This window comes from Echeneis naucrates, chromosome 6 (genome assembly GCF_900963305.1).
Source record: "Echeneis naucrates chromosome 6, fEcheNa1.1, whole genome shotgun sequence".
NCBI lineage: Eukaryota > Metazoa > Chordata > Actinopteri > Carangiformes > Echeneidae > Echeneis > Echeneis naucrates.
The window spans coordinates 17579092-17590317 of NC_042516.1; the positions used below are offsets into that span (position 1 = coordinate 17579092).

The 11226-nt window shown below is 38.6% G+C and overlaps 2 protein-coding genes across 9 annotated transcripts in view; both read left to right on the plus strand.

The window, feature by feature from the left end:
* arhgef1 (Rho guanine nucleotide exchange factor (GEF) 1) overlaps window positions 1–4930 on the plus strand; it is a 32728-nt gene extending 27798 nt beyond the window's left edge. For all 8 annotated transcript variants that reach the window (XM_029503633.1, XM_029503635.1, XM_029503640.1 and 5 more), the window contains 12 exons: window positions 285–385; window positions 552–626; window positions 731–806; window positions 1495–1662; window positions 1754–1841; window positions 1936–2043; window positions 2166–2218; window positions 2337–2480; window positions 2591–2716; window positions 3084–3268; window positions 3765–3869; window positions 4554–4930. In XM_029503633.1, the coding sequence (XP_029359493.1) occupies window positions 285–385; window positions 552–626; window positions 731–806; window positions 1495–1662; window positions 1754–1841; window positions 1936–2043; window positions 2166–2218; window positions 2337–2480; window positions 2591–2716; window positions 3084–3268; window positions 3765–3836 (1196 nt within the window). In that variant the 3' untranslated portion in view covers window positions 3837–3869; window positions 4554–4930. The remainder of the gene's footprint in view (window positions 1–284; window positions 386–551; window positions 627–730; window positions 807–1494; window positions 1663–1753; window positions 1842–1935; window positions 2044–2165; window positions 2219–2336; window positions 2481–2590; window positions 2717–3083; window positions 3269–3764; window positions 3870–4553) is intronic.
* Window positions 4931–7811: 2881 nt separating this feature from the next.
* Window positions 7812–11001, plus strand: cd79a (CD79a molecule, immunoglobulin-associated alpha). Its single transcript, XM_029503812.1, is given in 5 exon segments — window positions 7812–8341; window positions 8752–9066; window positions 9794–9876; window positions 10124–10185; window positions 10395–11001. Coding segments are annotated over 5 exon segments (654 nt in total). The 5' UTR covers window positions 7812–8301; the 3' UTR covers window positions 10549–11001.
* Window positions 11002–11226: the final 225 nt, after the last annotated feature.

The following is an 11226-nucleotide window of genomic DNA, read 5'->3' on the forward strand; positions in this document are numbered from 1 at the left end:
CGCAAAAGTAGCGAATGATGAGAACATCAGTAGAAATGTGCTGGAGTAAAAAGTACAATATTTGTCCTTCAAATGTAGTGATGTGAAAGTAAAAGTATCCCCCAAAAGTAATACTGAAGTAAAGTACAGATACTCAAAAACTGTAAGTACAGTACTCAAGTAAATTTACTTCGTTACTTTCCACCCCTGACTGACCGTCCCAAACTACTGTTTACACTCATGATTGCTTGAGCTCTGCGGTGAAAGCTGTATTTTCATCCACTCTGTTTTCTGTCTCTCCACAGAGGACCTGGCAGAAAAGGAGAAGATCAAGCAGAGCGCAGAGTGCTGTAGAAAGATCCTCAACCATGTCAATGATGAAGTCAAAGAAATGGAGAACCTATTGGTGAGAAACACACAATCCATCATTCAACACAATGTTAACTAGTGAATGAGCACTGTTTGGAGTTTTATGAATTTATTTCGAGACCACTGAAGGTCTCTAGTTGTTTTAGTTCAGTGTTGTGCTGTCTGTTCTCTGTCTGACCCCCTATTTTTGTCTCTCTTCTCAGAATCTGAAGGACTACCAGCGTAGATTGGACACATCAGGCCTGAAACCAAGTACCGAGCTTTATGCTGAATATAAGGTCAGGTTCTTTCAACAAAGTTTGTTTGAACGCTCTGTTGTGCTTTATAGATTGTAGCTCTGTTGCAGGAAAGGTTTTCATTATTCTTCGTCTGTCTTCTCTAGAACATTGACCTGACTCTGAAGAAGATGCTTTATGAGGGACCTCTGACCTGGAAGGTCACAAAAGAAAAAGCAATTGGTAAATATATATTTATGTTTGTGTGAGTTCTGCGTACAACAGCATGAAATTATTGATGTCTTACTTCACCAGCAATATCTGCAGGAACAAGGACAAGCATTTCACACACACTTATATATTTTCCGATCCCTTTCAGAACAATTTTCTTTGGCAAGTCGTGTCAAGCTCACTTTAATATTTATTTCAAAGGGCTTACTTAGATTTCCATTTATGTACTTCTTAAAAGCAAAAAAATACTTTGTACAAGGGTTTACCTTTGGGATCCTCAAAAAACCAATATAAAGACTTCAGCTCTCAGTTTCTTTTTTCAAAGGTCTAGATTAAACTTTGCTATGAAAGGAACTCTATCTGCAGTGCTTTTGTGAGCTTTTGCAAGCCCTTAAACGTTCCTTTTTTTGATATCTATTTCAACTGAATCACCTAAACCTCAATTCAATTCAGCGGCTTGCCGCTCAAATAAACAGTAGCACATACAGTAGATAGAGGGAGGGTAAGCAAAAATATTCAAACTAAAAGCAAAATCAGGCTATGGTGGAAAAAACATAAATGGAAATGGCAGTCAATACAAAGTTATAATTTCCTAAAAAATAAAAAACAAAACAAAAAGAAATTGAATAATCATCATATGAGGAATTGAGAACAGTAATAGTGGAGGAACCTGACTTGTGCTCTGCTCCCTGTCTCTCAGAGGTGCAGTGTGTTCTGCTCGGGGACCTGCTGGTGCTCCTACAGAAGCAGGACGACAAGATGGTCCTAAAATGCCAGAGCAAGAGTAACATCGCCGTGCAAGAGGGCAAGCAGATGCTGAGCCCCATCATCAAACTAGACTCAGTCTTTCTCCGTGAGGTGGCCACAGGTTAGCTCCACACAGTGGTAAATAGCACCCAGGTCACCTCCATTGTGGAATAACCATCACTCAACCTTGTTTTTTCGCCTGCCTCTATCAGATCGAAAGGCCTTCTACGTGATATTTACCTGGGACAGTGGTGCTCAGATCTATGAGCTGGTGGCTCAGTCTGTTGGAGAGAGGACAATGTGAGTGTCATATAGAAATATACCCTAAATGAATTTATTTCAGAGGGTAAATCATAGGATGAATTTTGCCTTTATTTGTATTTGTGTTTTGTAGCTGGACTAATGTGATAAAGTCAGCAGTGGATGATTTGAAGAAGAGTGGAGCGCCCATGAGGTTACCGCTGCCTCTTGGAGCTGGAGGAGTTCCTCTCAGTCCCTCCACGTGAGTTTTTGTGTGTGTGCATGTGCATACTTGTCTCTTAACAAAGCAAGATATATTCATTGCCTGCCAAAGTTCACCCGTCTCACAATATCTTTTTACTTTTCTCATTTTGTCTCCGTCAGACTGACTGCGCCTCTGAGCCCGACTGAGAATGGAGGTCTGAAAAGCAGCAGTGGTGAGACCCCAGGGCTTTGTCAGCAGAATGCTTAATAAACATACATTAGTTCAAATGTATTACTTTAACACATTTCTTAAAGCACAGAGCCAAACCTAAGCCTTGTGTATGTCTGTAGATCGAGATAAGGACAGCTTGACAGATGACAAGTCTTCAGATCCCAGACAAAGGCTGTTTGATATCCTGTCAGAGAAAGGCTTTGACTTGATAGGCCACTCCAACAGCGATCAGGAGTTAGCTGCTAACAATGCTTTGGATGAAGGTGAATAAGATTCTTCCCTATATTTTTTTTCTCAAATTCTTTGTCTTGTCTTTTTTCATTCTTTCATTGTAACGGATCTATCCTTCTAATAAACCTTTTCCTTTTGTTAGTCATGTACCTGAAAAGGCTGTTGATTGGTAGCATTAGTCTATCAGAAGACTTGGAGGCTGATGAAGAAAAAGGAGCGGATCAATTACAGACACCCAATCAAGAAATGGATGACTGTCAGTCAACAGGTATACGACTGTGTATTTTTTTATTGCCTTTATAACTTAAAGTTATAAAGGCAAGGTTAGTGCTTTGTGAACATCTGCCAAGTTTCCTAATTGCATGAGTTCATTGATCACGAATTGCACTTTTACATTCCTCAGATAAATGAATACAATGACAGCATCCATTTCCTTCTTTTTTATACTAAAAGCAGGACTTTGAGGTGTACTTTGCCATGAAATTGCAGTGCAGTAAAAGTCATCAATATCAGCAGCCTTGCAATTTGAGATCTCACTGGCTGAAGTGTCAGCATCAGTGTTACTGTTCAGAATTGACTTGAACTGACAGCAAAAACTGACTTGGCATGTCTAAATCAAGTCTTTGTGTCCACAGAAAAAAGCCAGACCTTAGACGGAGGAGCGGAAGAGGAGAATGATAACACTTGTGACAGAGAATTTGTGGAGACAAAAGTAGAGGAGGAGAGGAGCATCAGTGCACCCCTGCGGTTGTCTCAGGAGAGAATGGAGGAAGTGTGCAGGAGGCTCCACAGTCTGGAGGAATATCTAAAGAGATTACAGGTGAGGGGAAGTAAAGAGGGAGAGGGAGAGATAATAGCTAAGAATTTCGAGCAAGACTGTGAGCAGGGAGCAGATTGTATGGCAGGGGCAGATAAAGATGAAGGACATAACAAAAGATGGAAGTTGACTGGAAGGAGCTGCTGGGCCGAGCACTGAGAGTTTCACTGAGGATAACTTAAGTAAGGAGCTAGGTGTGGTATACTTGGGACTAATGGGGCCAAAATGGCACTGTAGAAAACTGAAGAATAGAAAACCATTTAACCACTACTGTTATTGCTCGGTGGAAAATTGCATTGTGGAATTGGATGTCTCTGAAAACGGCTATTATGTCCAGCTCTTGCAATGGGATGTGTCACAGAAACAGCGAGGGAGACGAAGAGAGGATGTCAAGAGGAGAGGGCTGAATTGTGTGTGTCTCTTTGAGTGTTTGTGTGCGTGTGCGGGCATATTTGTGTGTCTTCAGTTCCAAAGTTGATATTGATTTTGTGTGTTGCAGACTGTAGAAGAGGAGCACCACAGGCTGCAGGAAGCCCTTTCCAAGTTATACCTGGAGGGAGGCAACTTCTAGAAAGACACAATTACGCCCCCTGCTGGCCACTAGGTGAGCCAATTGTGTAACAATTAAATTACTCTATTAAGTGCTGTGGTTCATTCAGAAGTGGACCATCTCAAGATGTATTTCTCCAAAAGAGTAAAAGTACAATTCTCTGAATGAATTGAAATAATAGGCAGTATGTTTTTTATGAATGTTATCTATAAAGTACTTTGCAAAGAGTCACTGGGGTAAATCATTTTATTTATATCTTTATTTAAAATCTAATCTTTACACACTAAACACTAAAACGTTGTCTGTAAATACAACTATGGGTTTTAATTATTTAAATCTAAAAAATCTAAAACGTCTTTGTTTTTTGTGCCTCTTTTTATGTCAGCCTTTGTTGTCAGTCTGCAAATGGTCAGTTTGTATGTAGCCTGAGAAAGACAGTTCAGGAAAAATCCTCTTATTTCCTGCTGTAAAGCTTAATTGATGTGGGCCTGTGGAACAACTAAAGGTCACCTCTGCAAGCAAATCAAAGCTTTTATCAGCTCTTGTAGTCTTGTCTCATCTGTGGCTCAGATGTCAGAGGAGGCTGCTGAAAGAGTGTTTAATGAATAAATCAAATTAAAAACCAGGATTACAAAAAGTGTAGAGGGCATACCTCCCCATTCTCAGTGGAAATTAAAGCTTTACATTACATGTCATTATATTACAGTTAATCTTTTCTTTGTCTTTTCTTCTCCTCAGATTTTTAATGTTGCTGGTTTGGAGTGCAAGAGTGACTTTCACAGGCTTCAATGGAAATTCGTAAGCTTTCATAAGTCATGCATAGATGATTGTTGCCTTATTTGTTTGTGTCACAGCTGTTTGCAGCCAAGCAAGGCAGTTCTCTCCCCAACAGAAGGGAGGGAAAGCTTTGTGTTCAGTGTGGTGAAACATGGGAGGTGTGTGTCTGTATGCGGGCATGCTCAGTAGAGACACAAAACAAAAAGAAAAAAGGAGAAATCTTACTTCTGAGTGGCATGTTGTATTTGCAAATGGGTGCCAAAAAAAAAAGCAATATTTTTGCCGTGAGAGAGATGCTGCCTAACAAAATGAGATTTCAATCTGCTGTAACACACATACACACACCAAAGACCTGCACGCTCCAAAAGTTAACATTATTGCCAGTAACAGATGTACAGTAATGCAGAATTCCTGTTTGCTTGGCAGTTTAGCTTCACTAGATGGAATGTAGTGTTTGAAAAGGATTTAAAATACTACTGTTGATAATTTTGTGGTATTTCTAGTGTGCCAAAGTACTAGAGAGATGCACTTTTTTCTAATCAAAAGTTTAACACATGCTGTTGCAGTTGGGCTTCATGTACTCGCCCTAGACCATTGGAAAAAAATGCATGCAAGAAAATGTGTGAGTGTATGTGTCTTACAAAGTTTTTAAGTAAGGATGTGCTTGTGTGGAGAGTTCTTACTGTAATTAGGTCACATGCACACATTTATAAATAGTGGGACAATAAGTAATCAAGCTGTTAATAATGGAGAGTTGTTTGTATGTACCGCTTTTATTTATTTAGTCCTAGTAGGTCAGTGAGTTGCCTCACCTGATGTAAAATTGTTACAGCACTGGGTCAAAAAGACAGAGCGGTGTGTTGAGAAGAGAGAAGATGGAACATAAGAAAGCAAACCTAGAATGTGTAGTAAAGATCAAGGAGGAGAGACGAGAAGGTAAATGTAGGGCTATTCAGTGAGTTTAGAAGTTGTTGTTGCTTTGGTTAATTTAAAGCCAGGTTGAACCATACAGTCGTGAACATTTGTAGAAAACATGGGATTAGGATTTGCACTTAATTGTATTCAAGAAAAGCATACACACACACACACACACACACACACACACACACACGTTTGCATATTATACCCACAAAGACTGTGGACCCACTGTTACACAAGTGTTTTGTTCAGTGCCAGTGTTATTTATTTTTGTAACATCAGTGTGCTGTAAACAGGGTTCACAGCTCCTGATCGAAAACACAGACTCAAGATGGATTAAAAACTTGTATTGTGTTGTTACATTTTATTCGTGGGGAAAAAAAATTAATAGCTATTCATTCTCTGCAGCAATATTTGTATCCACACTGAGCTCTGTTGTGGTGTTAATTCAGCAGTTGATTGTAATTGCAATTATGATGATATCATTTCCGAGTAGTGGCACAACTGTGACCACATGTGCAGGACCAAAGACATTTAAAAAAGCACCGTTAGATCCTCATACAAGCTATCATTTCCTTGAGATGTTTCTGTTGTATAAAAGCATGTCACGTCATGCAGGAGTGATGATGCAGCAGTGCAGCCTGCATTCACCAGCTGCTTTCCCTTGCCCAAAACACCAGCATGTGGCAACTTAGGTGAAGGGATTTCAAAAGCACATAGATGGATGAAGGATCGGTGGTCAAGAAGAATGCCTTTTTTTTTTTATATTATTCTTACATTAATTTACAATAATAATAACGCCATGAACAAACTTGTCACATAGGCTTTAGTAATAATTCAGCTGCATGAAATGAATGGAAAAAAGTTTCCTTCAGTGTCTGTGTAGGTCAATCCATGTAAGTTAGTTCTGCTGTGATGGCCACAGTCCGTTTTTCTGTCTGACCAGGATATGACGCTGTTTACACTTGGTGCTGAACTGAATACGTAAGATACTAAGGAAACATTGATAGTTTGGAGGAAGAGAACTATCATTCCAGTGTCCAGTTTCACTAGAGCTGCAACTTTCTCAATAAATCTGACCCTACTGAACTTCAGTATGACATAATCCAAATGCCAGCACTGTGAGTCACTTGAGTGTCACACGTTGATAAATTGTACAAGTTTGTGAACTTTACTGCCTGTCTTCCTGTATATAACTGTTACTGAAGGAGAAAATGTAGAGAAAGTATGAATTAGATGAGCCCCCTTCTTTGTTGTTTATTGAGTTTATCAGCTGCATACACCTCTTTATAACACACTCACCTCTCATGATTGCCTGAACACCTTCTATGCACACTTCCATATGTTGTGTATTTCATTTGATGTACTGGGTACGGGTTGGGGTTTTTTTTTTTTATTTTTTTTTTTTAAGAAGCTTTTGGAATCATGTACTACGCATTTGGCTGTAATGGTGACAGTGACAGGACTTGTCTGTAAATTGTATGTGTACGGAAAAAATTTAACAACTATGCAAATATTGTAGACATGCTGTGTTCGTTAGAGTGTGAGTAAACCCACACAGTGCTGTGCCTATCCATCTTATCACTGAGATGCATTTAAAGAGATAATCTCAACCAGGGATTTTTTAACTGCTAATCCGCTGTGGTCAGCAGGTGAAACCTTGTTAACAGCAGTTTAAAGTGATGCCTTCATGTTCTCTGGCTGAATGGCAATTACAGGCACCTCTCCCTCTCTCTCCACCAGATGCTTTTCTACGTGTATTCTTCATAGATTTAATTAGATGTATAGAAAATGTATTTATAGAATGGTGCCTTATTCTGATAATCAAGTTATTAAATTCATAAACGGCTTTTGTCTGTACAAACACAATCTGTGTTATTCCGGTGGACTGCTTCTCACAGCGGATCTCAGACAGTGAGGGACGATGACCAAATGCCTTAATTAGCATTGAGGGATCATCCCAAGATTCTGATTGGTTGGTTTTAAGGTTGGGGGCTTACCCTGCAACACAATGTTTTTGTGTCCATCTCCATTATAGCAATAGGATTTGAGCCTTCCACCAACTCTGCCAGCCAGTGCCCTGTATAAGAAATAGACACTGCTTCTCATTATGCAGGAATCTGCTCTCTCGTCACTCTATAAACGAAGAATAAGCAAGAACTATACTGTGTATTTGGGTTTTGATTTTTATTGTGTAAGAGGTTCTTCAATGATGTATACATAAGAAATTGTGGTACGTTTGTTTTGTATTTCTTCCTTTTTTTTTTTTTTAATAAATTGGGGAAATAAATACCTGTTTTGATAAACTCTGTGTTTAGTATATGCCCAGTTATAACTTTATTATAGGGTTCACATACTTATGGTTAGCGGCTTAATTTGGCTCAATGTGGATATATGTTATGACCATTTTTAGATCTGAATTAGATTAGATTATTGGACTCTCTTCCATTGATTCTATTGAAATCTATTGATATTTTTTTTTAAAATCTATATTCTGTATGTAAATATCCATTTGTTCAAATACACCTAATGAAAACAAAGTAAGGACATATCTGTGGAAGATAAAAGATATCCCTCATAAGTGTATATACTCAATGCATTTTTGAAATGCAGCTATAAATTTTATGCAAATGTGCGATGATCCAAATTCAGTCAAGCATAAATCCTGAGAACAAAACAGTACACCAGTGGGCCAGTACAGCTGCAAGCGAGACTGCAGTATTGTGCAAAGAATTATAAAGAGGGTTACTTCACTAGTTTTTATTCTTTGACTTATCAATTTTGGAGAAAGATGGGGATTGCCATGATACTTGTTCTCTGCAGTTTTGTGGGTAAGTGTGATTAATTTTGTTAAGACACTAAAATATCTGAAATAGTCTTGTTTGGGTGAAATTTGAAACGTTTGAATGATTGTTATTGTGGATTAAAATTAAGCATCTCTATGTTTCAGTCATGTACATGCATATAAGGATATATTTATTTAATATAACTTTTGAAAAGTGTTTTACTTTAGTCCCTCAGTTCTGCTTCAGTGAACCACATTTCCTTTCAGAGCAGATGGATGTGCTACGTTGTTGCAATTTGCCGTATATGTACAAAAGGCTTCATTTCTTTGCGGTAGTCATTTTAAACACCTTGCATGTCTTTTGGATGTCAAAAAATATAACTAATACCATTACATTATGAAATCAGAAATTGCTTATTTGTTTATGCTTAGTTAATAACCTAATCTTCTCTACAGTGGGTATTTCTTCAAGAGAGGTCGACATGCCCTATCTGAGTGTGCAGGCCTTTGGAAAAGCTCAGCTGAAGTGCTGTCACCTTGCAATACAGGACTCCAAAAAAATTCAGTGGATGAAAAGTAAACTGTCCAGAAAAATAGTCGGAAATGAAAAGTTTTTGACACTCTCCGAAAATATTATTCAAAAGGAAGCCGGCAAAAAGTGTAGCATCCTGATCATCAATTATGTCCAGAGGAATGACACTGGACTGTACCAGTGTGTCATGAACACTACTGGCCCAAATCTCACTGATGGCACCTACTTGCTTGTTTTCGGTGAGTGTAAAACTGTGTGGTTATGGTGGGACGGGCATATTCGAAATTCATACAAGTCAGGAATCCCATTGTGTGCCCTGAAAATTGAGATATTGAAATGAGCTCTGAGAAAGTACTTAAACCATAAGCCATAAATCCTACTAACCTCAGAGTCTGAGAACTATGTAAGTGGAGCCATCCTTGCAAATTTTTGTCTCAGTTAATCTTTACATCATCAGGATGGTCTCCATTACAGGCTGCTGCCCAGCCACTTAATCAGCACCAAGATTAAATTAAGTTGCAATTAAGTTAATGCGTTGAGGCATTTGTCACGCTGAAATACTGCTTTACATCATAATCTCATTAAACATGGATGGGCAGATGTGGAAAGTTCAAACAATGTCCTCTGGAGATTATATGTGAGATAACCTGCATTAGTTTACCCAATTACAACTACCCTTACCAAACAATAGTATCAATTGTTTATTCATCAGTTTTATATGTTAGGCTCTATTCTTATACTAATGGTACACTTATATATGTAACACATTCAATCTTGGTGATAAATCTCCAAGTAAGTCTAATGAGTAATTAGTCAGTCTTATTCTTATACACTCCAATTTTTTTCAAATGTGAACTACCCTGTACTACAAAGACAAGTAAAATATGTATGGTTGTTCACTTTGTTTCACCCCTGAACCATGTCTGTATGTCTAGAGCCTCTGAAGAAGTATTAGACCTCAGTGAGAGCACCAAAATAAGATCCTGACATCTGAGGGAATCCTTCTCTTACTGTGTGTGGTATTCCCCTCTGCCATACTCCTCTGCAAGGTCAGACAGTCACATTCTGATATACCCGACTGAACACTACCATATTCTGCTCTGTCACCTACCTCTGATCTGTAGCTGCAAGCACTTATGAGGAAAGCCAGATATTATAATCTCTCAAACAACTTATGGTGACTGTCCAAATGTATAAGGCTTTCTCAATGGGATATTTGGATATAGACTTGCTTGGCTTTCATTGACGTGACGTTTAGCCAGTACTGAATTTACCAATTTCTGTTTTCCCCCATAGACAAGGAAAATACATGACATAGAGAAAAAGAAAATGAGGAAAGAAGATGAAAACATTACCAGGTGAACTTTTGATGACGTTCATCTTAAATCAAAAATGTCTTATTGCAGGCATATGAAAAACACAAGTGTTCACACAATTCATTTTGCCATATCTTTGTATCCAAAGATACGACAGGGAAATGTTATCTTGTGCTCCTAATCAATTCAAAATATTAATATTTTGTTGATATTTCTGTCTTTACTCTGTCAACATTCTACTTTTTAACCAGGGACTAACTCTGGAATGATTGCTGCACCACATATGATCAGATCGAACGGTCCCAGGGACAAGGTCCCTACCAGGATGTCTGCAATTTCATGGAAGAGGAGGACATCCAGCTGGAGAAAACCTTGAAAGAAGTTCTGTCTTTTTCAAGAGCTTAGCAATATCAGGCTCATCAGACACTTTGAAAGTTGCGTTCCAGTGTTTCTTTTACATAACTATTTTCACAGCATTTTACAATTCTGTCTAACCATAAAGTCCGCTCAGTCAGGGACAGTTTAGAAAATACTCAAGTCCTCCCAAAATATGTAAGGAAAACATCTGTTTAAAAAAAATTTAATTGTGAAACTGCAGCACGAAGTCCTCCTTTGACAAATGGATTTGTCTCATTGACAGGAAATTATGGTGTAACGTCAAGTTTTCAGGAAGTGTCATGATAACAGTATGCCAGAGTCTGACTCAGACCTTTTGAGATTGTTCTATTATGCGCTGATTAAACAACTATGTAATGTTGTCCATTTATCGCATTTTACTTAATAACTTGATGATGTATAATATATTTGCTTGCTGCCTATTCATATTCCCGTGAGTGCTCAGTGAATAAACGTGTGTAAATTGAACCAACGCATGTCTGAATAATTTCCTCATGACAAAAATCTCACTGTAATCTGCGTTTTGGCGATAAAGCCCAGTTTTTCTTCACCGCGTAAATTACAGCGGCTTGTTACGGAATACTTTTGAGGGTCGCGATTGGCTGCTGGTCTGTGACGCGGCCGCTCATTGGCTATGATTTTTGGCGTGGGCGGGGCCTGAAGGCAACGGGCAGGTATGTAGGGGAG